The following is a 17306-nucleotide window of genomic DNA, read 5'->3' as shown; positions in this document are numbered from 1 at the left end:
GCATTAAAAGGTTAGCAGTGCTGTTTAGGTTTAACATCTGATTTTAAGAAGATAAATTGTAGAAATAGGCGGAGTTTAGCCATAATTATGACTTTGTGGCTGTGGTAACTAGTGATGACCCTGCCATTGACTGTATATGAAGGTGTCACTAGTGAGTACTTAATATGCGCACTAATAATTCGATATTAAACGGATTGTGGCAGTTGGCCGAGTACGGCAATAGTCAAGTAAACACTTTAATCTGTTTATCTTAATCGTCGTAAAGTCAAAATAGAAGCATACGCCGATTAAACGCTGCTTTTTGTTTTTTAGCAATCTTTCGAATTATCATCACCTCTAAACAGTTTAATCGGAGTATCTGATCTGCGCATGTGCTAGCACCGGTAGCGCAACCCACCTCTTATGCGCGAGTGACTCTGGAATTATGCAATTCACAAAGTATGCAATTTAAAAATAGTTCACATACAAACTTTTTGTCCCAACTCAGAATCAAATAGACTTGGCAAAAATAACATGATCTCGGTGGTAGAACGTTTATTGGCAATTTTTGGAATTTATTGAAGTCCCGTCAGGTAGCCTGATTTCAGATGAGTCCATGCAAACATGATTAGGAAAATCGTTCTTGCAAAACATGTAAACGTTTTAAAACGAACTATTATATTAATCTGACTATACACAATAATCGTATTGTGTGCATGTAACTGGACTCACTGTAGACGTAACTCGTGAACATCAAAACGCCAGTAGGGGAGATGTTACACAGGATCTGTGCGCACCACTTGCGCAGTTTTCACACTAGTGAATGACCACTTGAATGGTTATTGTCTCTGGTTTCTCGTTTACGAAGTGACTAAAATTGCTGTTTTAGTCTTACATGTAAACTGGATTACACGGCGAGGTTTCATTTTTACAGATTTTGATAATGCAAGGTAGTCAGCATTTGAGCTGCTTTTGATGTAAAATGACACTTCACAAGACAACATTTGTCATACAAATATTATTTTTTTATAAGAGCAGAGAAATGTACAGGGCTATTAGGGCAGATCCCAGATCAGCTCATACGTCTTGGAGCAAGGAGAGGATGTGCACCATAGTACACTAAATTAAATAGCCTATCTTCACAATGTGCAACTTGAAAGTCAAAATCAATTGGGGAGGGCACGTATTTAACCTACTGCATCGCTGAAAATACATGGTCACACTTTGGCACTGTCCCTTTACATTAGCATAGGAAAGTCCTCTCAGCCTTGTATCAACAAACAGCCAACATCTTGGAATGAAGCCCGTCATCATGACTAAGCCTCGATAGGCAAATAGCTTATAACAAAATAAGAATAAATCAAATAAATACACTTCAAAAATAAACAGGCGCTCAATTTTCCCATTCCACACTACAACCACAACAGTCTCCGAACACAAGTTGCATAATAAAGTACCCCTTATGTGCACAGGCACGTCAAGGCGGCGGGTTTCACTAACTTTGTGCTAATTTAGACTGCCGTTATTCACGTTCATCAACTACTATAGAATAAACTGAGAAAATGTGCAGTGGGGGAGAGATGTACCATTTGATGTGACTAGAGGACTGACCCTCAGAGAAGTGGGGGAGAGATGTACCATTTGATGTGACTAGAGGACTGACCCTCAGAGAAGTGGGGAGAGATGTACCATTTGATGTGACTAGAGGACTGACCCTCAGAGAAGTGGGGAGAGAGATGTACCATTTGATGTGACTAGAGGACTGACCCTCAGAAGGATAGTGTGCAAAGGCAGGCTTAGAAGCCTAATCATTTGAAGCAACAGTTTTCAATGGGGGAATACAGACAAGTTATGCAGCAGGCAGTAGCCTATACTTCAACATTCAGTTAGTTGATATAAGTCAATAATCAAGCTTCAGTAACAATATCAAACCTAAAACACCCATACTCCAACATGGGGCGGCAGGGTAGCCTAGTGGTTAGAGCGTTGGGCTAGTAACCGAAAGGGTGCAAGTTTGAATCCCCGAGCTGACAAGGTACAAATCTGTCGTTCTGCCCCTGAACAAGGCAGTTAACCCACTGTTCCTAGGCTGTCATTGAAAATAAGAATTTGTTCTTAACTGACTTGTCTAGTTAAATAAAAGTAAAATAAATATCAAAAAGTGAAAGGGTTAAATGAATGTAGTGTTTGTCTTGGAGGTCGTTGTAAGGTTATTCAATGGCCTCCACTGAGGCGTTATTAGTATTATGCCATATGTAAGCATTTGTTAGCATTAAGGCACATCATTCAACCACTCATTATTATTTTAGACTGAAGCACACAATTTAAAACATGTAGGTTACGGTACATTTTCAGGTTTGTGTCCACCATGAACCAACATTTGTCAAAGGAATAAAAAACTAAAAAATGATACCCTTCGCTTACAACTCTCATGGTCATGGCCGTTTATGATCTGAACCCTATCGGCCCTGGTCAAAAGTAGTGCACTAAATAGGACATAGGGTGCTATTTGGGACGCACCCCATGCGGTCTTCTGGCCTCAACTGGGATTTTTTTGTTGTTGTTGGTATATCACTCAATGGCAGAGCAAGTTGTAGTGGAGTGTGGGTTGAAAAGCAGCAGCAGCAACCAGACTTCCCAGCTCCATGTTAGCCTAGTCAAACCTAAACAAGAAAATATTCACACAAACATGTAGGATTAATAAATCATTCATGTTTTCTAAAATTGTGTTAAAATAGATATTGCACCAAAAAAAAGCTTTAATGACTTCTACAGAAGCTGTGGTAAAGGAAAACATTTTGGTCCGATTTCACAGAATCTCCAAAATCTTCACCTAATACTGTAGTTATTCTTTACAAATGTATCTTCGCACCAGGCAAGTTCATTGACACACTTGTATTTTTACTTACATTTCATTGTTTTCATCAGACCTCTTCTCCAACCTTGGCACACCAGGTTCTCTCTGTGGAAATGAATGAACATTCAATATCAGGAATTTGCAATAAGCCATGTTAAGCTATGGCACTGAGAACAGGTTAAAGGTAAAAATACAGAGCAGGTTGGCAAGTGATATGAAAGGTAAATCAAAAGGAGATACTTCAGAATTTGCTCTGATTGAATAAATGAACTACTAAACAAGCCATAACTGAGTATGAGACAAATGACGAGCTTACCGCCTTTTCCAAAACAACAGGATGTTCTGGTAAGAAGTCCGGTTTTCTTTTGGCAATGGGGGAACTGGCCAGTTGAATCAGGAAGTCTCTAGTGTAAGATATCCTCACTAGGTGAGAGAATCACTTGAATCAGTCAACATCCACACACACGATAACATGTCGACAGTGTCCCAAATGACACCCTATTCCCTATATAGTGCACTTCCTTTGAGCCTTGGTCAACAGTATTGTACTATAGGGAATAGAGTGCCATTTGGGACACAACTATGGACAAAAGTAATTCAAACATTGCAACTCACACTTCGATAGATAGATAGATAGATAGATAGATAGATAGATAGATAGATAGATAGATAGATAGATAGATAGCTTACCTTTAGTTGGGGTGGAGTCTTTTTGTAGAGTCTGAGTTTGGAGATGGAGGATTTCAAAAAACTGTTCCACTCCAATACTGTTAATCTTTACATAGGATAAAAACATGGTCAATGCAAGAAATAGATTAATCTTATAGACTATCTACAGACTAACTACTTATCCGAGCAAGAAATTGTCAGTTTTCTGGGTAAAACTATGCATCACTCACTGTTTTTTCTCCTGCTTGTCCACACGTAGATGGCTCAGCATTTCTAAAGCAGGGGTCTGTATAAAGAGAAAGTGGGACACTGGCTGCAGTCTGATTCTCTACCCTTCTCTTTGAAGTGTGCACTCACTCACTTCCCCTCAAGGACTTAAAATGAATTGACTTGAGTAAGAAATATCGTAGAAACTGACAACCTTTGCCTACACCAATCCTATGCTTTTAAATATAACAGGGAGGGAGCAAGAACACACTTTGGGTAGAAGGGTAGGTAGGGAATCCGATCTTGAATACTGCCTGTTAGCCGACACATTCATTCATTTTGTTCTTAGTCCATGACTGTTTGTGAGGATCACACTTCATAAAATTGGGTCAAGGAAGACTTAAAAAGTAGCAAGACGTGTAGGTTTGAACATGAGAGAGTGAACTAGTCCAGTTAGTTTACCCTGGTCAGTGCTGCAGCGCCGCAGTGGTCTGGCTGGCTGCAGGTGCTTCTGTAAGATCCGCCTCCTTGACACCTCCATCCTGTAACAGCAAAGTGTTATGAAGCCATCTAACTTAGGATGTCATGGTCAAGTCTATTTAAAGTTAGTCTGGTCCCAGATCTGTTTGTGCTCTTGCCTGCTCCGATTGTCAAGCTACAATGACAGACAGTTGTATGATATGACAGCACAGATTGTCACTTAAGCTAATTCAAAGTGCTGTGTGTCACCCACCACATTTCATAAAAACATGACCTCAGGTCTTTCATCACTCACTCATCAGCACTGCAATAGCAAAAGCTGAAGTGTTGACTTGAATTGATTCGTTTTGCCCCCATAAAAAGGTGAAATAAGTTTATTATTCTAGGAAGTTTGATGTTTTGACCTGGGCTAGTTAATGTTGTCTTTTATGAACTAGCAACAAATAATTTGACAGATTGAGATAAACTAGCCTAAAAACTCTCCCAGTCAGCTGATTTGCTAATTCCAAAACGTAAGTTCCTGCTGAATTTGCCTATCTAGCTAGCACTGGCAACCCCCTTAGAAATCCAACTGATAACGTTAGAGAAACTAGCTATGCTTTAACAACTTTGATTTATGGGTTTTATCAATTTAACTTAGCTAACTAAGTTAGTTATTAAGTTGTGACAGTCATTTCCCGTGAGATAGCTACTAAATTGATGCAGTATCTCGGTGAAAACTTTTAGCACTAGCATTACCATCACCGCTAGGCGGCTGGCTAAATAGCCATGGCTGCCACCTAACGTTAGCTAGCCAAGTTATCTCGTTGGCCATTTTTTCGAATAATGCTGACCGTACTTATCATGGCAAAAAAAAGTTACTCGAGTTTTGTTCACTATGAAAACCCTGGCAGGCTTCCATTATTGTCTCTAGGTCATATTTACCTGACCCTGTATGTTCGGCGACACACGGGTGCCTTCCCTTCCGAGAGATGCCACACTGATGAATGAGGTGCTGCTTCTGCTGTCGTTATCCCCAAAAAGGTTCAACACGAGACGCGCAGCAAAGTAACGTTTTCAACGAAATTCACGAAAGCGTGGACGGGCGGGGTACGGAAGCAATCTTTCCATATTGAAATCAGTGCAGAACAAATTCTTAGAATATCATACTGATATCAAACGGAGTTTTTCTGCTTTATCGTTCAAGTATCGGTATATTCACGTTACAATACTTGTTTGATAAAATAACTTAGTTATGCTGCACATTTTCAAAGGCAAATCTGTCTGTTCAGTTATCTGGCCTTATTGCTTAAATATACTTTTGTATATTGCAGTGAAATGTGTTGTATTAGAGGGTCAGCCATAGTAGTACGGCGCCCTAGAAGCAAATTAAGGTAAAGTGCCTTGCTCAAGGGCACATCGACACCTTGTCAAAAATCTAAATTGTATTTGTCACATGCGCCGAATACAATAGGTGTAGACTTTATCGTGAAATGCTTACTGACGATCCCTTTCCCAACAATGCAGAGTTAAAAGGTAAGGGGGATTAGCACAAAAAAGTAAATAGTAATGCAATAAAATAATAATGAGACTATATATATATATATATATACAAGGAGTATCGTTACCGAGTCAATGTGCAGGGGTACGAGGTAGTTGAGGTAATATGTAAATAAATAATATAGTAACTAGTAACGCAATAAAATAATAATGAGGCTATATATATATATATATATACAAGGAGTACCGTTACCAAGTCAATGTGCAGGGGTACGAGGTAGTTGAGGTAATATGTACATGTAGGTAGGGGTAAAAGAGACTAGGCAATCAGGATAAAGTTACAGCAGCATGTGCTATGTGAGAATGTGTTCGTACGAGTTTCTCAGCAGTTTTATGGCTTGGGGGTAGAAGCTGTTCAGGAGCCTTTTGGTGACCTTCTTGGCGCTCCGGTACAGCTTTAAAAACTATATTTAACCTTTAACTAGGCAAGTCAGTTATGAACAAATATTTATTTACAATGACGGCCTACACCGACCAATGCTGGTCCAATTATGCGCCGCCCCATGGGACTTCCAATCACAGCTGGGTGTGATACAGCCTGGATTCAAACCTTGGTGTCTGTAGTGATGCCTCAAGCACTGAGATGTAGTTCCTTAGACCGCTGCGCCACTCGGGAGGCCAAGCTTGCCATGCAGTAGCAGAATGAACCGAAGTTCTTGACAATTCTTATTCTTAGGGCCCTTCTCCAAGGTATTCGAACCAGTGATCTTTTGATTACTGGCCCAATGCTCTAACCGCTAGGCTACCGGCCACCCAGTTATTACTTCAAGGTTTAAAGTGGAAAACCATTTCTGTGAGAATAGTTAACATGGGTTCACCGTAGTCCAACTCTTGGTTACTTCTGGAAATTGGGTAGCTGGAAGTAATGTAGGTGCAATTCACAGATTCTCAGTTAAGTGTGAAAGTCTCCTGCATTCTAAACGTTTTATTCTCACTGCTCCTGACGACCAAAATGTATACATCTGCATCAGAATAAAATAAAAAGGGAGTTAATGCAGACAGAGTTGCACCCTTTGCTTGTGTTAAATCCTGCATAACGTGGCGTATGAGTTGGGGAATACCTAACATATATAGATACTTAACCATTTGAGTGTGTATGTGTGTGTGTGTGTCCAGCTAAAGCAAAATAACATGGCATTCGAGTCCAAAGACCACAGGAAAAAAGATATATAGGACCATGGGCAATACCGAATTTATCATACAACAAAACATCTTGGATGAAGACAAAAGGAGAACATGTATGCATTTTAATCAAAGAATTTCCACTAAGTTTAATGGACAACTTTCACATTATATAATGCAATAAACATTTCAACAAATAATAGTTGCAAAATTAAGTTCTACCTTCACCCAGCTGTTAAAGAAAATACAATTTCAGGCAAATTTCACTAAAAGAAAAAGCTTCAGAAACAGGCTACATAGCAAGCAAGCGATGGGCAAAATACAAATAAACAATTGTTATTCTTTAAGGGGGGAAAAAATTTGACAAAAGGTTTGTCCGTTACACATGGAGTAGAAGGCTATACACACACACACACACAGTATTTTTTAAATCTAAAATTGTTCAGTCGCCATCTGTTGGAACCACCAAACACAGTCCGAGTTGTTCTTCCTAAAACGTCACATTTTAAAGCCCAAAAAGGTTCTTTCATGTTCTATACGGAGGACAAATTTCACACAAGAAGTAGTGATACTTTTTTGCTGCCTATTGGTCTTCCACTCAATTCCTCAACTGCCATTAACGCCTCCAAGTGAGATTCAAAAATAATCGTTGCTGAGCCTTTGGGACGCCCTCCGTTGTCATACTGCAATGAGACCGATCCAGGAATGACACGATATCCATAGAAAAAGTTATAGATTTCTTCAATTCTGATAGTCCAAGGCAGATTAACCAGTGTCAGGGTTGTTGGATCATCAAACTGCTGCGGTGCAGAAGGTCCATAGCCTCCATGTCTATGAGCAGAGCCATTGCCCCTGTTGTCAAGCAGAACAGGGTTTTCCATCATGTGAGAATCCAGACCCAGACTGCTGCCTGCATGAATATGAACCTGCAGGTCGTTCATAGGAAGATGGCCTATATCAGGGTTGACCCTGTAATCAGTGTCCAGATGGGACATCGCCTCACTGCTCCTGGCCAAGTACCTCTCTGAGCTTCTCTCCATCTGTTGCTCTCTCACTGCAGGTTCACCAACACCAAATTCACGCATCTGAGCCAGAGAAATGCATTTCAGGATGACATTTGTTCCAAGAAACCCTTGCCCATTCAGAGACTGTGCCCTCATAGCCTCCTCCTCAGTCTGAAAGATCACCAAAGCCTCTCCAAGCCCATTGCCCTCATGGTCAAGCAGCAAAACAACAGTCTCCTCTGAGATCCTGAAGCCTAGGAAGAAGTCCACAATCTCAACTTTGCGCACGTCTAAAGGCAGGTTTCGCACATACAGGCAAATCTTATCAGATTCATACACATCCTTCTTGGTCTCTCTTGGAAGCCTTTCCTGAGATCTTCTGTAAGACCTTTTAGAGGGTGGTGCGCCATCCATTAGATTTCCCCCAGATTCTAGCATGGCGACCATTTTCTCTTTCGAGATAGGAGAGATGTACACAATTCGTTTGAGAAATTTCTGCTTGTGAAGAGTCAAGGCAGCACCGTATTCCCTCAGGCTTCTGAACAGCACAAATGCGGACCTTGTCTCTGACCCATACTTGTCAAGGAGGTGAAGGATCTGATCATACTTGAGGTCTGCATGACGGAAGATCTCCTTTATATCCCTCTTCTCCACTAAGTAGGGAAGGTTTTCCACCAAGACACAGAACTCCTCATTGGCAGGAGAATTGGACTTTGTAGACCTGTCGGCCACTGGTGAGTAAGACCTAGCACGGTCTGGAGGTTCCCTAGCACCACCTGCCTTAACCCACTGCTTTTCTGAGCTTGCATAGACTTTCACAAACCTCGTTCCAAGGTATTGCCGATGTCTTTTCAGACCCTCTCTAGCATCCCGTCTGGATTCGAACTTGACAACTCCTTTCCCATTTTGTTGGCCGCGGTTATTTCTCATCATAACAATGTCCTCCACCACTAATCCCTCAAAGAATCTTCTCACTTCCTCTTCGGTCGTAGTAAAAGGCATGTCTTGCATATACAAATACAATTCATCTTGACTGCTTGGCTGTGAGGAAGGCTTTCGGGCAGGACTACATACGTTACTGTAAGACACTGATCTACTGCCCATCTCCACGCGCTCTTTTCTTCTAGATTCCTCATTCCTGCCTTCTCTTTCCGGTCTTCTGGAACCTTCCTTATACGGCCTCTTTTTGGTCACCTCAGGTTTTATACTTTGCTTGAGAACAGCCTGCATTTCTGACTTGCTGCTCAGCCGTAAGCGAACCGGAGAACCTTTGATGGATCCCTCTGAACGTGTCATCGCCCGCCTCGCGTCTTCATCGGAAGCAAAGATTATGAAAGCCTCCTCACTCTCCCCACCAATAATGTGCACCCCACCATCTGGGATTTTGAGGCCAGTGAAGAAATTGCGAACGTCCTCAGAACCTGCAGTGATTCTGAGCCCCTGTAAATGGATGACCACCGCCATTCCGACAACAGCACAAACAACAGCACCTGTAGACAGAGGGGTACATAATAGCATTATTGCAGAACAGTCCTGTGTCCAGCTCACCAATGCTCTCCAGACCATTCCACTATAACATCACCAAAACAGGTGACACCTTGAGAATGAAAACAGCAACTCAAAACATTCTGAAAGGATTACGCTGTGTACAAATCTGAAGGTCCCAATATGACACTTAGGCCACTACAAAATGGAAACACCATAAAAAAATGTACAGGCCTACAAGCAACAACGGTAGGTCAGAGATTCTAAAATCTGAAAGATTAGTATGTCGTCTCCAGGAGTGACAAAGTTCAACCATTAAACTGGATGTCCCTTTCACGGATTGTTCCATCTCAAATCAGCTGTGCATACATTAAATGCATCAGGTATGAGCCTTCACCATAGTATAATGGCAGGCTTCCAATCTACAATTCCAGGCTTCACTTTACAACTATTCAATTGGATCAAGTGTTAAAAGGTTCACAAGTTTCATGCAATTCGTTGAGTCACATAAACACTACATGACCAAAGGTATGTGGAGACCTGCTCGTCGAACATGTCATTCCAAAACCACAGGCATTAATATGGAGTTGGTCCCCCCTTTGCTGAAATAACAGCCTCCAGTCTTCTGGGAAGGATTTCCACTAGATGTTGGAACATTTCTGCGGGGAATTGCTTGCATTCAGCCACAAGAGCATTGGTGAGGTCGGGCAATTAGGATTGCCTCGCAGTCTGCATTCCAATTCATCCCAAAGGTGTTCAACGGTGTTGAGGTCAGGGCTCTGTGCAGACCAGTCAAGTTCTTCCACACGACAAACCATTTCTGTATGGACCTCACTTTGTGCACGGGGTCATTGTCATGCTGAAACAGGAAAAGGCCTTCCCCAAATTGTTTCCACAAAGTTGGAAACAGAATAATCTAAAATGAAATTGTATGCTATAGTGTTAAGATTTCCCTTCACTGGAACTAAGAGACCTAGCCCGAACCATGAAAAACAGCCCCAGACCATTATTCCTCCTCCCCCAAAACTTTATAGTTGGCACTATGCAATGAGGCAGGTAGGGTTCTCCTGGCATCCGCCAAACCCAGATTTGTCCATCGGACTGCCAGATGGTGAAGCGTGATTCATCGCGCCAGAGAAGCATTTCCACTGCTCCAGAGTCCAATGGCGGCGAGCTTTACGCCACTCCAGCCGACACTTGGCATTGCGCATGGTGATCTTAGGTTCGTGTGCGGCTGCTCGGCCATGTGCTCGATTTTATACACCTGTCTGCAACGGGTGTGGCTGAAATGACAAAATCCACTAATTTGAAGGTGTGTCCACATACTTTTGTATATATAGTGTATTTCTTCTCTACGTCCCTGGCATGAAATTGTGTATTTGCCACAAACTCTCCAATCTATATCAGAAACAGGCATATATTCAGACCATCAGAATACCCAAACCACAAAAAAAAACGAAAGGCACAGCATTAACCAATCTCTGTAGATACTTAATATCTAGCAATAACCCATCAATCATTAGGCCTACATCTCGACATACCATACACCATAATTAATAAAGGGGGAATGACATTAGCCATGGACATAGTTAAGCACTTTTCGGACAGCGGAATATGGTCTAGTACCCCTCTGAGTACACCACTTGTCCCTGAAATCAAAGCGGCTAGTGTCTCCGGCAGCTGTTCCAAAGACTGTGACCATAGCAACGAAATAAACATTATCGACGTACGAACGAAGAAACGCTATAAGCATTCATAAAAAAGTATTTACACGCAACAGAAACGATAAATCCAAAAATGGATTAGGGGGGAAAAATGGTATTGTTAAACGTGACTCTAAACTGACAAGTGTTTGCCAGCAGGCAAGTTAGCTGATCCCGCTGTTGGATGTAAGTGTTGATGTATCACCACGCAGGATACATGTTCTACTGTGATTGGTCAGCAACGGCACCCCTTGAAAAATAAGAGCAGAATCCTATTTTCTCTGGCTGAGCGGCTTCCATGTGCACGAGAACCACCGACCGCTCCGCCTGGATAGAATTGTGCCACCCCGTGCTTTCAGTCCGTGCCTTTAATCCTTTTCTTTGATATGCATCAGTCCACAGAGAGTCAGATATGGGCTTTTCCAATACGGCAGTGTTGTTACTCCAGTCCATACACCCTGGTGTATTACTAATAAGGAAAGTGTTTCCATCACTACGGCTAAGGACTTGGAACAGTTACTCCGTGAGGTGTGTTAACCATGTTCGGGGAAAACAAGTCAAACTTTCCCAGGTCTGGCCCCAAGTCTGAGTAGGTTCACGGCCCAAGACCTTTAGATTTTTTGGGGCCAGGCCTCAGAGGTGGAAAAAACAAGTCTTATGACTTCAGTCCAAACACCGGGGTAAAGTCTATTGGAAATGCACCATAGGCATAAGAGTAATAGCTGGCATACTTGAGCATGATTGGTCGTTCTGCTGTACAAATCAAAAAGAAACCCCGCACCCAGCAGAGCTAAAAATGGTACCCTACTGTGACTGATACTAGTCAAAACAACGTCATGCCACAAAATACATTTAATGTCGAGCACACACACGCCATTGGTCAATTTAACGCAAACATATACTGACACCTTTAAAAATATCATTTGTGTAAACTAGATAGAGGACTTTTTACGGCGCGCGATATAAAAATGTCCATTCCCAGTCGCACACTGTGATTCAGGGTTTCATAATCATCGGCCATTAACATAATTCGACGGCGACATTTCATTTAATAAGCCAAGTTAAATGCAGAGAAGAGAACCGTCACAAAGCAACCAGTGCGAGACACACATCTGGCTAGAACAATCAGGATACGTGAAACTAGCTAGAAAAACCAAAAGCTATGCCATTACTTGAGGAAATTAGCACACAGCCCACCATAGCAGGGTTCCTAACGTTAGCTAGCTAGCCACTGTGTATGCTAGCCGGTTAGTTCACAGCTGAACACCCACATTGTCCGCGTTTTATTTACCTAAGAAAATGCACAAGCAAAATACACCATACAACACTAAAAACTGAATTATTATAAAAACGTCGCAATTTAACGTTAGCTAGCTACATGGCAGCTAGCGTAGCTAACAACGCTAGCTAGCAGGGCCTTGTAGCCTGGCTACTCGTAAAATAACGCTACACTAGCATGATAATTCCATCCCACGAGTCATACCTAAGAGAGAACTTACACAGGCAGCGAGAGAAAAAGTTTCTTATAAATTTTGACAAAAATCAAAAGGATGGCAGGAAAGAATAGATTTTGCCCTTCGAGTTTCAAACCCGTTTGGAAATACGGAAACTCAGAGCGAGAAGTAAGAAGATCTCGCGTGTCATTTCTTCTTCTTTGGCATCATGGCGTTCACACATTTTGTTTGTGCATGTCGCCACCTACTTTGCGGCAGTATATTGTGTGTGTATATATATATATATATATATAAAACACACACACACACACACATAGTACCAGTCCAAATTTGGACACACCTACTCATTCAAGGGGTTTTCTTTATTTTTACTATTTTCTACATTGTAGAATAATAGGGAAGCCATCACAACTAAGAAATAACACACTCCAGAACGCAGCTCACTCTGTTCACACTTGACACCAACCTTCTTCAACACCCAATCTCAATTTTTTACCGCCATCTTCCTCAAATTCCTCCTCAGAAATCCACCTTTCTGTATCCCTGTCCCAATATTCCTCAACTGCCGTAATTTTTCAAACATATATGACAGACAGCTGCTTGACTTTTTATTAGCAGCCCTAACAGGATGTCACTGAGTGTCATATTCCTGCATGACAGCTGAGCATGCGTCCAAAGCCTGCTGAAAGTCCTGCTCCTCCACACCATAGTGCTGGTACCAGTGCAGGTAGGCCCTTGCTTGCAGCATCTCCACAGCAGGCTGCACAACGTGGCCAAACAGGCAGGAAACACTGCTGTGATTGGAGCAGACACTGAGGAGGCGAGAGGAAGGGGCGTCTCCCACCTTGTTCAAAGGGTCTGGAATCAAACACGAAGAAAAAAAACTCACTAATTGATAAGGGTTAAATCAGACAACTATTTTAGGATATACATTTTTATTTCATCAAATACATTTCTTCTCTCAGTTAATTCAATCAAAGGCTCATATTATCCAGATACTTCTGTTTTGATGCAATATCCCCAAGGGATACCAAGTCAGTTGTACAACTGAATGCATTCAACTGAGAGCGGGTGCCTTAAATTAACATCCCACTTCATGAAACAGGACTCTGATGTTATCATGGCTCGTGTGTCATCTCAAATCTAGGGTACTTCTTTGTTAAATAGCATCTTCCAATCATATATCTCATTTGTATCATATGACAGGCATATTGCTCACCAGTCCAGTGGTCAAGGGGAAAAGGGTTCCAAGAGCCCTTTTTTAAACTTCTGAAGTGCATTGGACATGAGGAAATAGCCACCCTTGTTGCCTCTGGCCACAGCCAACACTGCCAGGCTTCTATACTGAGAGCACAGTTAAGGGAAATAAAGATGGGATAAGATATCTAATCCATTTATTATTTTACATGCTCTGTAAACAACAGTGAAATGCTTACGTGTCCTTTTCCAACAATGCAGAGTTAAAAGATAAAAACAAATAAAAAATAAATAGAAATAGTGACACGAGGATTAAATAAATGCACAGTGAAGATAACATGGCTATCTATATACAGAGAGTAGAAAATAACATGGCTATCTATATACAGAGAGTAGAAAATAACATGGCTATCTATATACAGAGAGTAGAAAATAACATGGCTATCTATATACAGAGAGTAGAAAATAACATGGCTATCTATATACAGAGAGTAGAAAATAACATGGCTATCTATATCCAGGGAGTAGAAAATAACATGGCTATCTATATACAGAGAGTAGAAAATAACATGTCTATCTATATACAGAGAGTAGAAAATAACATGGCTATCTATATACAGAGAGTAGAAAATAACATGGCTATCTATATACAGAGAGTAGAAAATAACATGTCTATCTATATACAGAGAGTAGAAAATAACATGGCTATCTATATACAGAGAGTAGAAAATAACATGGCTATCTATATACAGAGAGTAGAAAATAACATGGCTATCTATATACAGAGAGTAGAAAATAACATGGCTATCTATATACAGAGAGTAGAAAATAACATGGCTATCTATATACAGAGAGTAGAAAATAACATGTCTATCTATATACAGAGAGTAGAAAATAACATGGCTATCTATATACAGAGAGTAGAAAATAACATGGCTATCTATATACAGAGAGTAGAAAATAACATGGCTATCTATATACAGGGAGTAGAAAATAACATGGCTATCTATATACAGAGAGTAGAAAATAACATGGCTATCTATATACAGAGAGTAGAAAATAACATGGCTATCTATATACAGAGAGTAGAAAATAACATGGCTATCTATATACAGAGAGTAGAAAATAACATGGCTATCTATATACAGAGAGTAGAAAATAACATGGCTATCTATATACAGGGAGTAGAAAATAACATGGCTATATATATATATATATATATATACAGAGAGTAGAAAATAACATGGCTATATATATATATATATATATACAGAGAGTAGAAAATAACATGGCTATCTATATCCAGGGAGTAGAAAATAACATGGCTATCTATATACAGAGAGTAGAAAATAACATGGCTATCTATATACAGGGAGTAGAAAATAACATGGCTATCTATATACAGGGAGTAGAAAATAACATGGCTATATATATATATATATATACAGGGAGTAGAAAATAACATGGCTATATATATATATATATATATACAGGGAGTAGAAAATAACATGGCTATATACAGGAAGTAGAAAATAACATGGCTATCTATATACAGGAAGTAGAAAATAACATGGCTATATACAAGGAGTACCAGTACTGAGTTGATGTGCAGGGCTAAGACATAGCTATGTACTGTACATATAGGTTGGGGTCACGTTACTAGGCAACTGTCACGTTTTCCGCCGAAGTCGGTCCCTCTCCTTGTTTGGGCGGTCGACGTCGCCGGGCTTCTAGCCACCGCCGATCCACTTTTCATTTTACATTTGTTTTGTCTTAGTCTTACACACCTGGTTTCACTCACCCAATGACCTGTTTATTATTTAACCCTCTGGTCCCCATGTTTGTTTGTGAGTGATTGTTTGTTGTATTGTGGTCCGTATTGTGGGCTTGGTAATTCTCTTGTATTTCATGACTTTGAGTAAAGTGACCTATATTTACTCATCTCTGCTGTCCTGCGCCTGACTCCTCTGCACCAGCTACACATAGATCCTTACAGCAACAGGATAAATAAGACAGTAACAACAGTGTATGTGGTGTGTTTGTGTGTGTTGGGGTGTCAGTGTAAGTATGTGTGAAAGTGTGGGTAGAGTCCAGTATGTGTGAATGTGTGGGTAGAGTCCAGCATGTGTGAATGTGTGGGTAGAGTCCAGTATGTGGTGTGTGTTGGGGTGTCAGTGTAAGTATGTGTGAGTGTGTGGGTGGAGTCCAGTATGTGGTGTGTGTGTGTGTGTGTGTGTGTGTGTGTGTGTGTTGGGGTGTCAGTGTAAGTATTTTTATTTAATTTTTTTTCACCTTTATTTAACCAGGTAGGCAAGTTGAGAACAAGTTCTCATTTACAACTGCGACCTGGCCAAGATAAAGCAAAGCAGTTCGACACATATAACAACACAGAGTTACACATGGAGTAAAACAAACATACAGTCAACAATACAGTAGAAAAATACATCTATATACAATGTGAGCAAATGAGGTGAGATAAGGGAGGTAAAGGCAATAAAAAGGCCATGGTGGCGAAGTAAATACAATATAGCAATTAAAACACTGGAATAGTAGATTTGACAGTAGATGAGTGTGCAAAGTAGAAATACTGGGGTGCAAAGGAGCAAAATAAATAAATAAATAAATACAGTAGGGGAAGAGGTAGTTGTTTGAGCTATTTATAGATGGGCTAAGTATGTGTGGGTAGAGTCCAGTATTTGTCAGTGTGTGGGTAGAGTCCAGTATTTGTCAGCGTGTGGGTAGAGTCCAGCATGTGTGAGCGTGTGGGTAGAGTCCAGTATGTGTCAGCGTGTGGGTAGAGTCCAGTATGTGTCAGTGTGTGGGTAGAGTCCAGCATGTGTGAGCGTGTGGGTAGAGTCCAGTATGTGGTGTGTGTTGGGGTGTCAGTGTAAGTATGTGTGAGCATGTGGGTAGAGTCCAGAATGTGTCAGTGTGTGGGTAGAGTCCAGTATGTGTCAGCGTGTGGGTAGAGTCCAGTATGTGTCAGTGTGTGGGTAGAGTCCAGTATGTGTCAGTGTGTGGGTAGAGTCCAGCATGTGTCAGTGTGTGGGTAGAGTCCAGCATGTGTGAGCATGTGGGTAGAGTCCAGTATGTGTCAGTGTGTAGGTAGAGTCCAGAATGTGTCAGTGTGTGGGTAGAGTCCAGTATGTGTCAGCGTGTGGGTAGAGTCCAGTATGTGTCAGTGTGTGGGTAGAGTCCATTATGTGTCACGGTGTGGGTAGAGTCCAGTATGTGTCAGCGTGTGGGTAGAGTCCAGTATGTGTGAGCGTGTGGGTAGAGTCCAGTATGTGTCACGGTGTGGGTAGAGTCCAGTATGTGTCACGGTGTGGGTAGAGTCCAGTATGTGTCAGCGTGTGGGTAGAGTCCAGTATGTGTCAGCGTGTGGGTAGAGTCCAGTATGTGTCACGGTGTGGGTAGAGTCCAGTATGTGTCACGGTGTGGGTAGAGTCCAGTATGTGTCAGCGTGTGGGTAGAGTCCAGTACGTGTCAGTGTGTGGGTAGAGTCCATTATGTGTCACGGTGTGGGTAGAGTCCAGTATGTGTGTATAAAGTTAGTGCAAAAGAGTTGGTGCAAAATAGGGTCAATGCAGGGAGCCATTTGATTAGCTAT

At 41.3% G+C, this 17306-nt stretch overlaps 2 protein-coding genes across 3 annotated transcripts; both read right to left on the bottom strand.

Moving 5' to 3' along the window:
- Positions 1–521: 521 nt before the first annotated feature.
- On the bottom strand, positions 522–5269 carry LOC115187686 (uncharacterized protein C8orf88-like). The gene is made up of 7 exons (XM_029746682.1): positions 5117–5269; positions 4175–4254; positions 3736–3791; positions 3527–3611; positions 3153–3259; positions 2889–2941; positions 522–2642 (listed from the first exon to the last, which is right to left on the bottom strand). The coding sequence occupies exons 2-7, from the start codon at positions 4251–4253 to the stop codon at positions 2633–2635; spliced, it is 390 nt and encodes a 129-aa protein (XP_029602542.1). The 5' UTR covers position 4254; positions 5117–5269; the 3' UTR covers positions 522–2632.
- Positions 5270–6901: 1632 nt separating this feature from the next.
- On the bottom strand, positions 6902–12680 carry LOC115187667 (RNA-binding protein 12B). 2 transcript variants are annotated; one of them, XM_029746650.1, is made up of 2 exons: positions 12529–12680; positions 6902–9347 (listed from the first exon to the last, which is right to left on the bottom strand). In XM_029746650.1, the coding sequence occupies exon 2, from the start codon at positions 9319–9321 to the stop codon at positions 7405–7407; it is 1917 nt and encodes a 638-aa protein (XP_029602510.1). In that variant the 5' UTR covers positions 9322–9347; positions 12529–12680; the 3' UTR covers positions 6902–7404. The 2 variants fall into 2 exon arrangements, with proteins under 2 accessions (XP_029602510.1, XP_029602508.1); XM_029746648.1 differs by having other exon boundaries at positions 12545–12679.
- Positions 12681–17306: the final 4626 nt, after the last annotated feature.

Source organism: Salmo trutta, unplaced genomic scaffold (genome assembly GCF_901001165.1).
Source record: "Salmo trutta unplaced genomic scaffold, fSalTru1.1, whole genome shotgun sequence".
Taxonomy (NCBI): Eukaryota; Metazoa; Chordata; class Actinopteri; order Salmoniformes; family Salmonidae; genus Salmo; species Salmo trutta.
This window is presented reverse-complemented; position numbering and strand designations above follow the sequence as displayed.